The sequence below is a fragment of the Theobroma umbraticum genome, unplaced genomic scaffold, assembly GCF_002168275.2.
Source record: "Theobroma umbraticum cultivar Fairchild unplaced genomic scaffold, ASM216827v3 scaffold_147.0, whole genome shotgun sequence".
NCBI lineage: Eukaryota > Viridiplantae > Streptophyta > Magnoliopsida > Malvales > Malvaceae > Theobroma > Theobroma umbraticum.
The window spans coordinates 5,508,336-5,526,582 of record NW_018397259.1 but is presented as its reverse complement, the minus strand read 5'-3'; the positions used below and the strand labels follow the sequence as shown (position 1 = coordinate 5,526,582).

The window sequence follows — 18,247 nt, the reverse complement described above, 5'->3', positions numbered from 1 at the left end:
AATTGAACTAATCCTTGTACAATTTTATTAAATATTTGCTTGCAAAAAGAAGTTTTCCTTTCCTCTTATCAAAGGGCAATCATTCATAAAAATAAAGAAAAATAAAAAAAATTCATAAGGTAGCAATAATTTTATCTTAAGTTAAATTTTCAGGATTTCTTCCTGTCTACAAATCTCTAGGATTAGCTTTTACTTTTGGCGTATACCAAAAGAACAAAACCGCTGCCCAGCATGTACAAAATAATAAATGAAAACAACAAAATTGCTGCAACGCGGTAAAAGAGAAAAGGATCATATGATTTCCGTGCACTTGCCTGTCGCCCAATCCAAGAATATTTTTTGTATTTTCCACTGAAATTTTCTTGCGCCCAAGGAATGGTGACTTCCACAGAGATTTTCTTGCTAGCCAAACTGTTTCTGTTTTTCCTTTTCACTTAGCTGGCGACTGGTTTCTTTTGATCAAATATTAAACTCTCTTTTTAATTGGCCGCTCAAATAAAGGAATATTTTCAAGAAAAGCAGAAATCAACGCCAGCGAGTACATAGATTTTCCATTAGCCAGCGCGTGTGAGCTTCTTGCCATTAGTTTGACACGCACCGACACAATGTCCTGGATGACATTCACGCGCATAACACAGGCACCACACGCTTCGTTGGAAAAACTGCAGCCAAATTGTAGTTTGTAGAAAAATCATAGTTAACGATAAAAAAATATTTTCAAATATTTTCTTACTCTTAATTTGTGATTGTTCTTGAACCAAAATAAAATTATAACATTAAAATTACACGCATTTAATGATAATCATAATTATATGATGATCATCATCTTAAATAAAATATTTTTTTACTCTTAATTTGTGATTATTCTTGAATCAAAGCAAAACTAAGATACTAAAATTACATTCCTTTAAAGATAATTACTAATATATGATCACCGTCTTAAATAAAACGATAAATTTGAAATTTATCCTAATTTTATTTTAATCAAAAGGAATGAGATAAGCTAAAGATAATTTTCCTGTCTTGAAATATTTTCAAAGAATTAACTACATTGTTGCAAGAGAATCACAAGATCAATTTACATTTCCACAAAAGAACGACAAATTTAAAAAATTTTAACAAAGCAAGCAAAACTTACCTACAAAGGTTTAACACACCAATATGTTATAGCCCAAAGGCCACCCTTTGGGCAAAATCTGGTCGTCTTTTGGTGGGCATTCGAAGAAGCCCTGTGATTTGGAGCTCTGTTACAGCCCTGCAAAACCGTGCTCTGTAGGAAGAAATGGTCAAGGATTCTCATGGATGCTCATTTTCAAATAGGATCTTTACCTTGTTAGAAAATTTAGATAACAGCGAAATAGACCCGAATCAGAGAGGCAGTGTTCAGTGAAGGCAGGCTATATGCAGGTGTTCTAAATTGAAAAGTAAAATACCAAGACCTTGTACCCAAGGGCTCCAGCAAAATGCATCAAAGCTGTGATGATCAGTAATAGGGCAATGCTGCAAGCAAATTGGCTACTCCAGGAACGAAGCCTATGCTGAGCCAGTTTATTTCATAATTTCTATAGTCGCATAAACGATGTAAGACAAACAGTAGACACGACCACAGATTAAGATGGATGATATCCTTAGAACCAGAGATGATGAAATCATGGCAAATAAAATGAGTGCATTAACAACAAAAGGGGCAATGCATTTGCTATTCTACAGAGGTTTAAACCTAATATCTGGCAAACATGTCTTAAGAATATGATAACCACATGCACCCTGTAAGGAAGCTACATATCCTTTCATTGACAGGTGGTCATGACATTATACAAAGCGCCGCAGGAAATAAGATCCCAGGATGAATATATAATGAGATTATCCACATGGACTGAGTTGCCTTTAATCTAAACAGCCACAAAAGATTTGTAACAGAAGCAATTAAGTGAAAAGAGCATAATTTCTACAAGTTCAGCACTACTCAATATATAATGTATCCTGCTCAGTAATCTGGCTACCAAGAAGGCTTTGTCTACTTTGTTATCGTATCTTAAAAGTAAGAAATTTTATGTACCAAATATGCCTATCAATGCAACTTTTTGTTCACTCAATAGTGCAAGTCTGCATCTATAGTCCAACTGCAATGCATGCCAAAAAACTATTTGCATCAACTTACTAAAGTAAATCTAGAAGAATGCTACAGCAAAGGATACTGTATGGAAGCTTCACTCCTGTTTTCTGATTCATTTATATCTTTTCTTTTCTTTGGTAATGGGGACTGCCTCGATTTCTTTTTACTACTACTTGGGCAGAGAACTACTGATTTGAATGATTGGTACCAGTCATGGAGATTGATAAGATCACCATGCTCCTGAGCTAGGTTATACCTAAAACCACACAAGATGGCAATACAAAAGTTTCAACAAAGATGAATTCTATGTCTCAAAATAAAAGAAACATGGTTACATATAACTCCAAAATAGCCAAGCCGGTATTATTGGTGCAATAAGTACATGGATATGTAATGGGACACTAACAACTAAAAACAGACAGGTCTGGAGAAAGTAGGTTAAGGAAAATGCAACTCTTAAGATCCTCCACCTCATAAATCATAATCAACAATAGGCAAAGCTAAAAAATAAAATAATGGTCCTGTAACACCCATAAACACAGTTTTCCAACTTTATGTTTTTAAAGAAGGAAATTATGCATAACTTCTCAAGTGCTAAATGGGAAGGATACATAAATTTATTTAAATGAATGGCTAAAGATGTGAAAGCATTGACATTAGCACCCTTTTAGAGGATGGATTAAGGTCAACATTAAATTATCTGAAGGGAGGGAAGAAAAAGGAAAAAAAGCGCTAATAGTTTCTTCCTCCAAGTATCTGAAGTAACTAATACAATTACAAACAGAAGTATGATCTAAAATGTCTGAAGTCTCATGGAGAACACAACTCAAATAGGGGAAGGAAGGGAATGCATTCAGCAGCAGATCTTGGAAGCAGTGAGCTAAAACAAGCATACAACTCAAAGAGACGTTTTTGATAGGTGCTGCTGAGAATTTAAAATCTACCATTTATCACCTCATTAGAGAGAAGAACAAAGAACAAATTATCAGTCAGGAAAGTCATTGAAGGTCTAAAATGCTTAACAAGCCATCAACTACAACATTTGAGGGACCAAAACAAAGGGTAAGAAAAGATCCAGAAACCTTTTTCATTATCCTATTTAAGTTCAGCATCAATAAAATGAGCAGGTCATGCAATCTAGACTCAAATGAATGTGTAGAAGCAGAAGGACCAAAAGGATAAAAACTAAATCCAACAGTTTCAAATATTTGTCCATGACTCACAGGTGGTATTGTTTGATATTACTGAGATGGCAGTCATCAACAATTCTGACATTAAAAGTATGAATTCAAATATGCCATGGCTATCATTAAATTTATATAATCACTCTTCTTTACTACAATATCTACAAACGTAAAAATACTTACATTATTGATGTGTCATGCATAGATGGTAATAGGGCATTGCTGCCCCTGATGCAGCAACTACAGTGGAGAAGCTTCTGGAATTCGAGAAGATCAACTTGAATCCTTCTTCTCGGGTCTCCAATCAAAGCCTAAAAAGAAGTCAAAATATAGAACTTTAAAAAACTACAGTTTAAATTCCAAGAACTTCTAAAGTGGAAAGAAAGTTAAACTTCATTCCAAACAAGGAAAACAAGAAATCCATGATGCTATACATTAATGCTTATAAAAGTTCGTATCCTTTTGTGATTTGCAGAAATATGGAGAGGTTTTTTGCACTTCTCAATCAAAGGCAAGGTCCATTCTATAGTCATTTACTCTTTTATATCAGAGGAAAATCACAAACACCCACAAAAGATTATAAACAAAAAAAAAAACTCTATCAGCACTCAATAGCTCTGCTATTTTCATGCAAACATTAAAGGCTAGTTTGTTCTTTTCAGAAATTTTCATGAACCAAAGGATAAACCTCTAGAATCACAGCATTCCTGCAAAAAATTTAAAACATATATGAACCAGTTCTACAAATAAAAATTAAAACACATCTTTAAAAATTAGGAGCAGCACTTTTGTATTTGTCATCTATTGGAAAGAGCTGGAAAGATTGATTTGGAACTTGGAAAGACCATCTGAACATGTATAGCTCGATAAAGATTGGAATTAAGATTTCCACACATCACTATTGATGGCAAAATTATCACACACAACTTGTTAAGTAGTTTTTAATTCAATCAATCCATAAAAGTAAAAATGGGATAAGTAATAACTTTGCACAAGATAAAGGCGGAATTATACATTCCAGAGAAGGCACCTTTTGTTCAGCCCAAACTTCTTCCAGAAGAAAAATTGTCGTAAAATGATCAAAACTAAGTCAGAATTTTGGTTCTTAAGACGTATGAGAAAATGGAAGTATCTACACTCCATTTTCATCGTCATACAAAATATTAGTCTGATTGCAGACTTCTCTCAAACTAACGGAAATACAGAATCAGGAAATCTAGTCACGGAGTTTGACACTAAGAATTCAATTCTAAATAACAGGAAGTTTTGGAATTGCAGTGACGTTTTAGGAGTATAAAAAAATTACTTTGTATTCCACCTCAACCATAATAATTCAAGGATAATCTCCAGAAGTGAAACCATGGTCAAACTATTATACAAGTTTCTTTTTCCCTTTCGATTTCCTCCAGAGTATTTACGCCAGCAGAAGCCGAGTTTATTTTCTTAAGTTCTAACTCAACCAGATAAAGTTCAACCTAGTGGATCCCCAAGCATGTAATCTTAGCCACTAGGTTCAGTGCTTTCTCTTAGGTTTCAAACTCTCATGAACTGGCTTGACTAGACATTCACTTAGAAAAGGTTAATTGGTAACAGAAAGAAGAGTGGAAAATTGGCTTGAAATAGTTGGCAGGCCTCATATTCCTAAAAATGGCCATAACTGGCACAGCTGTTTTGCAGTCTTCCTAATTAGATCCGTGTACATGCATATATACATAAATACCTATATGGAAAGACATATTTTCTGTTATAACATAGTCCAACTAGCAAATATTCAATTATACTGGAAGTCTGATTCTTTTCTCAAGAATGACATCTTATTATTAAGAATCAGATTTCAAAGTTGATGCAGGCACATGTAGAATTCTATTTTATTTAGTATTTAAGTTGGTTTAGGATTTTATTTTCTTTATTTTATCTAGTTTGGGATTCTTTTTCTATCTTTATTAGAATTTTAGTAAATTAAGTTTTATTTATTAGGAGGATTTTTATTAAGCGTAGAATTCTAATCTTTCTATTTGATTAGGATTTATCTTAACTAGTACAAATAGGTGGTCTTAGATCGAGGATTATTATTATTATCTTTGTTTATTCTGAATTTTTATCCAAGAGCTTTCTTTGAAACCCAATTATCTTTCAATTGTTCCGAACACAATCAACCCCGTTCAAACCTAATTGTTAAGTCCTAATTGCCCTAAACCTTCCAACTACATCAAATGGTATCATAGCAAATGATCTTACTATCCTACAAAGATTTTTTTAGCTAAGAGACTATGGTTGGCCGAGGCAGAGGTCGAATTAGAGGCAACCAGCCCCAACAAACTGAGTTGGCTGAGATGTGGAGAATGATTGATGACTTGACCCAGGCTGTGCCAGCCCTGCAGCATCAGGAACTAGTGGGAGCCCAAATGGAGAATCCAGAAGGTGACCTCAACCCCTTGAGATTCAAGATCTTGAGGATGATGATGAATTTGGGATTGAGAACCCCTTTCATGAAAATGGACCCGTAAATCAAGCAGCAATAGTTGGATTGGAAAGCCGGTTATTACACGCTCTTGATTTAAATGGTGGAGGAATCAAGATCGAAGTAACTGATTTTCATGGTGCGGAGGATTATTTGAATTGAGAAGCCAATTTGAAAAATAACTTTGAATGGAAATCCATGGCAAAAAATCCAAAGTGTTAATTGTAAACCTGAAATTAAAGAGTGTTGCACTTCAATGGTGGATGAAAGTTGAAGAGCAATGTGCACGACAAAGGAAGCTTAAAGTCAGTACTTGGGAGCACATGAAAAGTAAGTTACGAAAGCAACTTTTACCTGCTGATTAGACTATGGAATTATATGAAAAGTTTCACTGTTCAAAGCAAAATAACATGACTGTTGAGGAGTATACATCGAAGTTCAAGAACCTATCAATTTAGGTTGAGTTAACTGAGTGTAATGAATAAATTACTTCTTGTTATCTTGCTGATTTGAATCATTCTCTTAAAGACGAGATGGGAGTAGTTCATTTGTACAACATTGAAGATGCTCGTCAATATGCTTTAGCAGCGGAAAAACAAGTTTCACGCTATAGTACTAGAAAGCCCTTATATGGAACCAGTTGGCAAAGCAATTCTGAAGCAAGACTAGAATATCAAATATCCCAACAAAATTATCAAGGGGTTGCCACAACCAATAAAACTAATAGGGATGCAACCAATGTTGAAAAAAATGATAACGGCAAGGGTATAATGCCTTATGGTGGACAAAACAATTTTGGTTCTTCTACAAATAAAGGAGGTAGCAATGCCTCGATTCAATGTTTTACTTGTGGGGAGAAAGGACATACTTCTGTTACTTGCCCACAAGGAAAGGTGAACTTAGTGGAATTAAGAGAAGAGTTAGAACCTATTTATGATGACTATGATGAGGAGATAGAGGAAATCGATGTTTATCCTACACTAGGTGAATCCTTAGTGATATGAAGAGTGATGACAAGTTGAGGAGTTGTTAGAGAAAAGTCTAGTGCATGAAAGTAAAAGTCTTTGTGCTTGCCCAGCTTTGTTAGCTCCTATGAAAGATGGTTCATGGAGGATGTGTGTGGACAGTCGTGCCATAAACAATATTACAGTCAAGTATCGTTTTCCTATTCCTTGATTGGATGAGATGCTTGGTCAACTAGTTGGTTCTAAGGTGCTTTCCAAGATCGATTGGAAGAGTGGATATCATCAAATTAGAATTAAGAGTGGAGATGAAGGGAAAACAGCCTTCAAAACACCAGATGGATTATTTGAATGGTTGGTGATGCTATTTGGCCTTTCTAATGCACCAAGCACATTCAAGAGTCATGACAAAGGTGCTCAAGCTCTTCTTGAATTCATTTGTGGTGGCTTACTCTGATGATATTTTTATCCATAGCCGCACTAAGGAAAAGCACTTAAACATTTACAACAAGTTCTAGAAGTACTTCAAAAGGAGCAACTTTATTTAAACTTGAAAAAGTGCAATTTTATGCAAACAGAAGTGGTATTGCTTGGATTCATTGTGTCGGCGAGAGGTTTGAAACCAGATCTACAGAAGATTCACGCAATTTTAGAGCGGCCAGCACCTACATCTATCAAAGGAGGAGTTTTCATGGATTGGCATCTTTTTATAGGAGATTCATTCATAATTTAGTTCTATTATGAGTCCTATAACTGAATCTTTGAAGAAAGATGGATTTGAGCGATCACATTCTGCATAAAACGCCTTTGAAAAAGTGAAAGCTTTGATGATCGAAGCCCCAGTTCTTGCACTACCAGATTTTGAGAATTTATTTGTTGTTGAGTGTGATGCACAACATGTAGGAATTGGAGCAGTTCTTAGCCAAGATGGAATGCCTATAGAGTTTTTTAGTGAAAAGTTGACAAACTCTAGATGACGTTATTCGACTTATGCCTAGAGTTCTTTGCTTTGGTAAGGGCTATTAGTCATTGGCAGCACTACTTGGCTTACCATGAGTTCGCGGTTTGTTCTAACCATCAAGCTTTAAGGTACTTGCATTCACAGAAAAAGCTTAATGATCGACATGCCAAGTGGAGTTCAAGTGGATTTCTTTCCTTGATGAATTTAATTTCTCTCTAAAATATAAATCTGGACAGTCTACTACTATGGCTGATGCTTTGAGTAGGCAATATGTACTATTATCGGTTATGAGCACTCAAGTCATAGGCTTTGAGGAACTTAAAAATCAGTATGGTTCTGATCCTTATTTCAGCAAGATAATAGCTGATTTGCAAGGTTCATCACAAGCTGGAAATTTACCTTATAGATTGCATGAAGATTATTTATTCAAAGGTAACCAGTTGTGCATTTCAGAAGGATCTTTAAGGCAGCAAACCATTAGAGAACTTCATGGGAATGGTTTGGGAGGACATTTTGGCAAAGACAAGACTTTGGCAATGGTGACTGCTTGTTATTATTGGCCAAAAATGCGCCGAGATGTGGAAAGGTTGGTGAAAAGATGTCCAGCTTGTTTATTTGGTAACGGCAATGCTCAAGGCATAGGTTTAGATATTCCTTTACTTAAGCTGAATGCACCATGGATTCATTTGAGTATGGATTTTGTTTTGGGACTTCCAAAGACAGCAAAAAGGTTTGATTCTATCTTTGTAGTAGGGGATCGTTTTTCAAAAATGGCACATTTTATTCCTTGTTTTAAGACTTCCGATGCAACTCATATTGCTGAAGTATTCTTTCATGAGGTTTTAAGACTACATGGTATTCCAACATCCATTGTTTCTGATAGAGATGTGAAGTTCATGGGACATTTTTGGAGAACTTTGTGGAGGAAATTTGGGACAGAATTGATATATTCTAGTAAATTGCCATCCGCAAACAAATGGTCAAATAAAAGTTGTGAATCAAAGTTTGGGTAATATGTTAAGATGTCTTATTCAGAACAACCCAAAGACTTGGGATTTAGTCATACCCCAAGCTAAATTTGCCTACAACAATTCTGTCAATCGAAGCACAAAGAAGACACCATTTGAGGCTACATCTAGATAAAACCCTCAACTCGTGCTTGATTTAGTGCCATTACCACAAGAAGCTAGAGTGAGTGATGAAGGAGAGTTATTCGCTGATCATGTTCGGAAGATTCATGAAGAGGTAAAAGCTGCCTTAAAAGCCAGCAAAGCAGAATACTCTTTCACTGTAAATCAAAATTGTTGTAAGTAGGTATTTGAGGAAGGTGATCAAGTATTTGTGCACTTGAGGCAAGAAAGATTTCCTAAGGGTACTTATCACAAGCTCAAGTCTAGAAAGTTTGGAGCTTGTAAGGTGCTAAAGAAAATCAGTTCAAATGCCTACTTAATTCACCTACCACCTGAGTTACAAATCAGTCCTATTTTCAATGTTTTGGACTTGTATCCAATTGATGGATGTGATGAGACTGCATCTACTATAGACGCTCAAGTTCAACACCTTCCAATTGCTAATGCTGAAGTTATTGAAGAAGTGCTATATCTGAAAGAGTTTGATCCAGACGAGGGAACCCATATAGACAATTTTTGGTGAAATGGCTTGGTAAACCTGCTAATGATAGCACTTGGATTGCTAAAGAGAAATTGAAACGAGTGAATCCAGACATTTACGAGGAGTATGTCAAGGCCTACTCGTCGAAGCCGAGTCTTTTTCTGACACAGGGGAATGATGCAGGCACATCTAGAGTTCTATTTTATTTAGTATTTAAGTTGGTTTAGGATTTTATTTTCTTTATTTTATTTAGTTTGGATTCTTTTTCTATCTTTAATAGGATTTTAGTACATTAAGTTTTATTTATTAGGAGAAGGATTTTTATTCGGGGTAGGATTCTAATCTTTCTATTTGATTAGGATTTATCTTAGCTAGTATAAATAGGTGGTCCTAGATAGAGGATTGTTATTACCTTTGATTATTCTGAATTTTTATTCAAGAGGTTTCTTTAAAACCCAATTATCTTTCTATTTTTCCAAACACACCAACCCCATTCAAGCCTAATTGTTGAGTCCTAATTACCCTAAACCTTTTGGCTACGTCAGAAATCCATCTTTTCCCACTATAGTACTTTCCCCTAATGAGATATAGTGAAGTCAAACTTAATCAAACACATCCAACAAGGGGTATTCCTAAATTTTAAACGACATCAAACATCACTTGTAATGAGGCTGCATTTGTAGACAACAGATTAGACAATAACTGTACTTTGATTCGATAATAAGATGGGGACAAACATAAGTGATAACAGATTTTGGCAGATCAAATTTACAACACCCAGCAATTTGTCAATGCTGCAGCAACAGATATGATTGCCAATAATTTGTGTTATGCAACATTTTTGCAGTTCTAGAAATGCTTGCTAGAATACATTCATCATGCAAATTAAACCTTAGTGCTTACCGATCGAAGTTTGTCAACATTTTTAAAACAGAAAATCTCGTGCAAAGGTATGCACTCAATGGGCCGCATATAATCCCTGTTTCATAAATAATCACAAGTCAGTAATATTAGATAACAGGGCATTAAGTGATCAAACTTATAGACGATACAGATAAAACAAGGGGCTAAAATTGTTTTCACAACACACTACCAACATGCCTAAGCTATAACCGGCTTTACTAGTTCTAAAATGCAAATAAGTAGCCAATATGCCAATTGGTTTCCTAAATCTCATTGAAAGAAGAATGCAATTAACCATTTTAAAAGCACCATCCAAAACTGCTCACCATAAACAGTGTCCCAATGATATGAACAGCAAGATGGGGAAAGAGGGCATAACTGATGGAACTGACCCAAATTATTTGTGTAGAAATTGAATGCAATCAGACTTTGCACCAAAGAAGCAAGACATAAACACGTAAAATATGTCCAATTCAGAGCTAATCCATATAAAATAGCACCACTTGATACTCCCCTTCAAGTGCAGGTCCATCACAATTAACATGTTTGCACCCCAAAAACATAGCAAGAACAACCTAGGTTATAAAACCATGTTAAGCATCTGAACTAAAGCAATTGGCAAAATGAGGAGGCCCAACCTTAATTGAAGGCCAAAACAAACTTAAAACCATATTGATATGGAAATTCAATCTCATTCACTAGGTTATTTTATGAAATTTGCCTCAATATTTTTAGCGTAATGTATCTTGATTTTTACTTTAATTTGTCTGATCTGATAAAGTCATCTCTATTATTAAATATATTCATCAGGCTTCAATACCTTTGAAAATGTTGGACAGATGTCAATATCCTATGGCAGGAGTTCAAAAGTAGCGTATTAAAACACAGCATAACAAAAGCTCAGCAAGAGAAAAAATTCAAGTTTACATTAACTTTGCTCTTTTAATTCAGAAGTAGATTATTCAGCATCATGATACCAAATAGTACATATTTTCACTAAGAACTGTATAAAATATCTATGATACAAGAAAATGTATAAAATATTTATAAGGTGGCAGCATTCAACTGCTCATCAGTCACATCACAAAATTTCTCATGCATAGAATAAAATAGAAGAGAATATCAGAATATATAGATACAGATCAGTATCAACTCCATCAATTATAATTGCTAGAGGCATGAAATGGGAAAAACCAAAACAACCAAAACTAGGGATACTAAGATGGATGCCCCTACCTAACCATGCGCTCTAGTAATTTAGCAGCCTTATCACCCAATGATTTTGAGTCCTCAATATTCAATTGGATTCGAGAAGCATGTCTCCTGTCATATAAAGCAATGAAAATCAAGCAGTAAGCAACCAGGAAGAATGACAAATAGTAACACATGTTAATTCTCAAGTACAAGCTATTACTACTACTGAAGCTTAGAGGAAGAGAGAAATCACTCCTTGCAAGGAAATTATTACTATTTTTGGCGAGCTTCAAATGTGAGAAAGCAAAACTAATAAGAGAGAACATTAGATAGAAACAAAGCAAAATTAATAAAAACAGACGATAGAGTAAAAGTCTTTATCTGACAATCAAGTGAAAAGCGTTGAAAGCCTAGTATTATGCTTGTCTAACCGCAATATGACGATAGTCTAGAAAATGTTTAACCATATGATTCATTTACAATCTTTCCAAAATATAGTTTCAGTTAAGGAGGGCTAATATTCAAGTTTAATAATGATCATGACATCCATAAAAAATATCACAAACCAGAATGCAAGGTTGTATGTATTTATTCAGAAGACTGGAAAAGAAATTTTAATACCAAGATTATCATTTTATTTGATCATTTTTCCAAATACATGGAAATTATTTATTTTAAAAAGCAGTAGAAAAAGAAATAGTAATTACTTGGGTGTTACAATCAAATCTTTCTTTGAACTCTTTCCATCCTCTATTTTTAGTAAAGACTGCAACTCCTTCACCTTGACATTGATCTATAACAAGAACGCAGATAACTTAAAGTCATGTGGGCTGCCCAGTAAAAGGAATGTTAAAGCAATTATGCAAAAAGAAAGAAAAAATAAAAAGTGATCAGATAATAAAATGATAAGGAAGCAATCATGGAAAAGCTTGGAAAAGTCAAGCCAAGCCTCTTAAACTTCAGTGGATGACAGTGGCAAAAAACAAATAATACCTCATGAATATTATGGAAATAACTCTAAGCATGGAGATAGATATGAAAACAGAACACTATCCAAATCATAAATTATTGTTATTCTTTAATAAGACATAAATCATGTTAATGTTTCCCTATAAGCATGCATCTGAAGAATATTTACTCTTCTAGGAAAGTAACAGGTATGGAGTTATAGTTATTATCTGCACGGATCAATGCTTCATGCAGTATCATACCTCCTTGATGCCCACAGTAAGCTTTTCCCAAATCTTAAGCAATTTACCAAGCTGTCCAGTGGAAAGATCCCTAATTGAATTTAAACTTCAGTATTAAGTGAATAAGTGAAATGCAAAAGCAATTACCAAGTAATCAACAGCAAGAAAAATTAGACTGTTTAGTTATAAAAAAAAGTGTTTTCCCTTTTCCACCTCCATATTTACATTATACGTGATCAACAATATAAGGATAATAACTAAATTTGAAATACCTTGTTTCCCATCAAAGGAAAATTATGATAAACTGGTTTCTAAATTTTTAGCTACATATAGAAACCCTCATTTTCCAGTTTCCAAAATTTAGTTATTCACCATAACTCATTAATCATATTTAGAGTTTAAGCGGAAATAGAAAATGGAAAACATTTCCTAAAGCTAAACGGGGCATTAGTAATTTTAATAATGGTGACAAGACAATATAAATTCCCAGCAAACAACATAGAAATAGTAAATTCCACTAGATTATTGTATATATCTTATTGTATCATTTACCTCAGGCTGAGCATTTAATTCATGTGAATTCCATGATTCAGCAAACAGAAGTCAAAAGAAGATATCCATTAGGACACAAAAATTTTTCACCCCTTCCAATCAGGATTAAGAAAAATCCAACTGTTTCTCATACGAGGGTATCAAAATTGAACTAATGGCTTAACAAAAAGAAAAGGAAGAAGAAATAATGAGAAAAATTGTTCAGAACTGGAACTTTCTCACACATTTAGATAACCACAACCAAACTTGAGTCAAGTGAGCAATGAGAAAGAATAAAATCTTCTAGGTATCCCTATAGGAAACCTACAGCAGTATGTGTAGACCAACTGCAACTGAAAAGCATTATAAGAATTTCTAACATACCTCACCAAATGAACTGCCTCACAGATAACACGTCCCTTTATTAAGCTAGGGCCCTGTCGACTACTAGGAGATGAAACAGAATCTTTCTCTAATTTTGTACAAGTATCAAATTCTCTTCGGTTGAATGATTCCGGATCATTTGCCTCACAGAATAAATCTAGCAGTCTGACTTTTTCACCCTTTCCAGTTTCATATAGGCACTACAACGTATGATATGTCAATAAATAAAAATGAAATTAGTTGAATGACATGACTGTGTAACCAGATCAAATATGAAGCCAACCGAAATTGTTAAAGGGAATGACAATGTGGAATCGTGAAGCTAAGCATGACTACAAAAGAAGGGCAGCAATTCAAACCAGAATTTCCACTGGCAAATCATCTATTTAGCCAAAAAAACAATTGCCTTTTAGTTGATAAATAAGGCAAAAGGCCAGATATACAAATACTTAGCATAACCTTCAATATGATAAGCCATATGCTTTGGCCTAGCAGCAGATTGTTCACATCTAACCAGCAGTTGATCAAGATTGCTAGACTTTGTTTTAAGCATTTTATAGTTGATGAAATTAACAATCAATTTACATACCATATCTACACTAACATTATCAAACCAATAGTATCATCAGATAAAGTCACATTGCCGTGTAAGCAATGCCACAAACGAGTAAATAACAAAATGAAAGCTTTTATGATTACAATTTGAGAAACCAAAACACCTGCCGTAGAATTTTAAAACTATCATAATTCATGTCCATATCAAGGAAAATAAACAGTCTCACCGAAACCACAGCTCTCCACTGATTTTGTGATCTCTTCAATTCTGACAAAGCATGAGCCAAACTTTCACTGGTCACTTTGGTCATTTTAACCCTGCCGGCAGATTTGGGACTCATCAGAAAATTACTTCCCTATTCAACATATTTATGTATATTGTGGGAATTCAACAAAAGTTAAATTTCTGGCATTTGAAAATACCTCTGATAGGATGGGAGGTCAAAAGCATGCTTAAACATCACTTCTGGTGATAATCCATACCGCTCAATTTCAAATTCCTACAACACCATACACCAAATATAGGAAAATAAAAAACAAAAAGGCTTTTAATAAATATATCTATAAACAAGAAAAGTAAACCGAAGAGACTACTAAATCAGAAAGTTGTGCAAAAATTAATTTCCAGTTATACAATGTATGACATTTTGATTGTATGAAGGAATCATAGAATATTAAAGGTTAATTTTAGGCATAGAATATTAAAGGTTAATTTTAGGCTTTCTGTCTACAACAAAACTTCAACTACATTGCATTAATGCTTAATTTGTAGACAAACTGAATTAAAAAATTGTTTTCTTTTAGGATATGCCAAAAAAAAGGAAAATTCATACATCAAATCCTTAAAACGTATAAATCCAAAAGAACCTAACGATGTGTAAATGCAGTAAAATATATGCTAATTCAACAAGACAATAAAGAAAACAGATGAAATATTCCTCATGTTAAATAAAAGAAAATTCAAGAATTTACGAACCACAATTACAGAAAATGCAGAAGCTAAAGACCTTGTCAGAGTGTAGTAAGAAAACTAACCCAATTATCCTCTTCAAGAACAAAGTCACGCAAAATGAAACTCAGAGGCTCCATGTAGAAATGTTGAGTGCATGCTATCTGAAATACACTTCCGTAAAACTTAACATTAGCAAGAACATAATTAAGTTCACATGACACAAGAAAGAAGCTGCAACACTGCAAAATCAGTGAAAACAATAAACCTCTATATCCGTACAAAATAGAGTTCACCAACCTTTAAAGATCTAATAAAGGATGTTAGAGTCCCATCCTGGCTTACAAAGTAGTTTCTCATAAAAACTGCCACTTTGTGGCCAATACTGAACCCAGAACATGGCTTCACAAGAACAGCCTCAACAACTGCATCCATTCTCTCAGCTGGGATTCCCAAGGTGAACTCAAAGGGGCACAAGCGCTGTAAAGCATTTGAAGGAAGTATATTTCTTGGGGCATCAAGAGTTGTTGCAACCCCCATTATGAGAATAACTGGAATCTTGACAACCCAGTCACTGATCAGAAACAAAAGAAATATTTTACAATACAGACTCTGCAAAGTGGATGTGGTTTGGTTTTTCGTTGGTACTTTCTTTTTGCTTCCAAAAGCCAAAAAAAAGGGTTTAGATATAAAAGAAAAGAATAAAGACTGATGTTAGGTATATGTTTGGATGTACAAGCAAATATAAAAATAAAGGAAGTATGTTACTTTGTCACTTGTTATTAGGTAAGTGTCTCTTCGGCCTGAAACTTTAACAAGCAAAGTTTATGCTTGCAGATGAACATTAGAGTGAAATTAAACCTAGTGTCAAAAAGATCAAGAAGCAAAGCAAGGGCTGGTTTAAGAAAGATACATTATGCATTACAATTAGACTGATCCTCAGCAAGAGGACAATCAGAGTAGATAAGAAAATAACAAAGAGGCAGTTTAGGTTGAAAAAGAATAAAAGGATTTATAATACCTTAACATGAGGATGAAATCAGACAAGACAGAACCACAACAACGCTCAATGTCGTCAACTATCACAACCACGGGATTATTGTAGTTTTGTTCTCCATACCATGATGCCAAGATTGATATGTCAGCTGCCTGCTCATAAACAGAAAAGAAAATAAGGAACAAGCACAACTTACAAAACTTTGCAAATAAATTCTAGTCCAACTGTCAAAGAGAGCAGATACCAGTACTTACATCCAAAGTAGACATTAGAAACTGTCTTAATAAACTTCTTAGACAACCACCAATCCCATTTTTGGCAGTAAAGTCCAGCGAGGAAAGGTTAGCAACATGGCATCCTTGAGCTTTCAAATGTTTTCCAAGCTCTTCAAATGTGAGCAGATCATCAACAAACTCCATATTCTCTGCCAATCATTATGCACTATAAATAATAGTTCTCGCAAACAGCATATATATATATTGCATGCATGGTGCATCCAACAGCATAGAGCAAAGAATTTAGGCACATTTAACAAGGTAAGAACAATCACTCCTACCAAACATCAAACTAAAAGTACGAAGTACAAAACTTACTAGTGAGAACAAGCCCAGTAAATAGCTTTTTAGAATTAGCATCTGTTATAATAGGGAACGATCGAGTTGCTTCAGGAAAATCAGGAGTTCCAAGTGATCTGATCATGCCAAAAGATTGATGCACCCAACTTTGTATTTCACCAAACACACTAGTATTAATCTCTCTCAAAACATCCTGCAATTAAAGCATAAAATCTTTAACAAAGAAAAATTGAAGGTAAAAAAACTCTTAAAAAATTGAAAAGTAGGATTTTCAACTTACTTTGATGGTTGACTCAATTTTCAACCAAACAAATTCAAATGCTTCCATTCTCAAGCTCATTTTTTCCTCTTCCATTTCATCTTCGAGATTCTCTGAATTCTTAGGTAATTCTGGAGATAAATCAATTCTCCTTCTTGTTTTTCCTGTTCCTGATAATTTTCTCTCTGATTTCCGCACTGATCCTTTTTGAAGAACAAAAAACGGCTGCGAAATTTTTTTAGAAATAAATAAATTAATAAATCAATTGAAAACTTCAACCTCTTCAAATTCGAGTTAAACTCAAAATTTTAACAATTCGCTTTACATTATGCATTTTTTCTTTGTTATATCGAATGCTTCTTTTCTTGAGAACTAAACGTTAAAAAACAAACAAATAAAAACCTGGACATTGTTTTCGGTGACGGCGTCGTTAACGGTTGAAGGAGGCGAAGCATCATTTACGGATGGAGCCATTGGTTTGGATTTTTGGTCGTTTTGATATGTTTGAGAGCAATTTTTGTGCCGTTTTTAGGGTTTACTAGTATTTTGCAGCCAGGTTTCCACGGAGGAGGCCGAGGCTTTTCTCCCTCTCCCGTTTTGGCGGGAAATGGCTCATGGGTAGAAATGTCAAAGAAAGTAATTCCCTTCGATTTGGGCTGAGCAGTGTTTTCTGTTCTCTCTCGGGCTCCCCAAGGTCCAACTGGAAATGGGCCATGGATTTGAACCCTGTGCTTCCCAGCAAAGCCCAGGTAAAAGCTCCCCATGTTTTCTTTTTAAATCAATTTTAATATATTTATAATTCAACATATTTAATTTGTTCTACGTTGTGTCCAAGTGAAAATAATGGCATAACTTCTAGACAAATCAAATGCTAATGGAAATTAAGTCTTGTTTTCTTTATTCTTTAGCTTAAAGAAAAATATCAAGCAAGAAAAATACTATTTTGTCCCTATTATACCTATAAACATTACTTAGTGAAATATGTAATATTTGCAAGACATAGACTCAAAAAAATTTTAAATAATTTTTTATTTTTTATTACATCGAATCAAATCATTCTACTTTTATTTTAGATTAAAAAAAATATTTGATGATTAATTTATAGTTGTTAGTTAAAACGTCATTCATCTTTTTTATATTGTAAAATATTAACATGATATGTTGACATGTTAAATGATAATATAGTATATTAATGTGATATGATGATATGATCGGGGTGATAAATTTCGTCACCTATGTCGATGTCATGTGATATAAAAAATAATAAGTAACGTTTTGATTAATGAAAGTTAGCCCTAAAAACTTATATTTGATTTAAAATAAAAGTATAATAATTTGATTGAATGTAATAAAAAATAAATAATTATTTAAAAATTTAAAAATAATTCAAATAATTTTTAAATTATTATGCATAT

The 18,247-nt window shown here is 34.1% G+C and overlaps 1 protein-coding gene across 3 annotated transcripts; it reads right to left on the bottom strand.

Moving 5' to 3' along the window:
- Positions 1-101: 101 nt before the first annotated feature.
- On the bottom strand, positions 102-17,420 carry ORC3 (origin recognition complex subunit 3). 3 transcript variants are annotated; one of them, XM_021426553.2, is made up of 18 exons: positions 17,235-17,420; positions 16,854-17,057; positions 16,592-16,766; positions 16,253-16,422; positions 16,023-16,150; positions 15,302-15,575; positions 15,088-15,165; positions 14,476-14,552; positions 14,280-14,370; positions 13,498-13,697; positions 12,604-12,673; positions 12,100-12,185; positions 11,435-11,521; positions 10,199-10,274; positions 3,484-3,611; positions 2,199-2,372; positions 1,139-1,270; positions 103-662 (listed from the first exon to the last, which is right to left on the bottom strand). In XM_021426553.2, exons 1-17 carry the CDS (start codon positions 17,304-17,306, stop codon positions 1,165-1,167), a joined length of 2,196 nt encoding a protein of 731 aa, XP_021282228.1. In that variant the 5' UTR covers positions 17,307-17,420; the 3' UTR covers positions 103-662; positions 1,139-1,164. The 3 variants fall into 3 exon arrangements, with proteins under 3 accessions (XP_021282230.1, XP_021282228.1, XP_021282229.1); XM_021426555.1 differs by lacking the exon at positions 2,199-2,372 and having other exon boundaries at positions 102-662; XM_021426554.1 differs by lacking the exon at positions 103-662 and having other exon boundaries at positions 991-1,562.
- Positions 17,421-18,247: the final 827 nt, after the last annotated feature.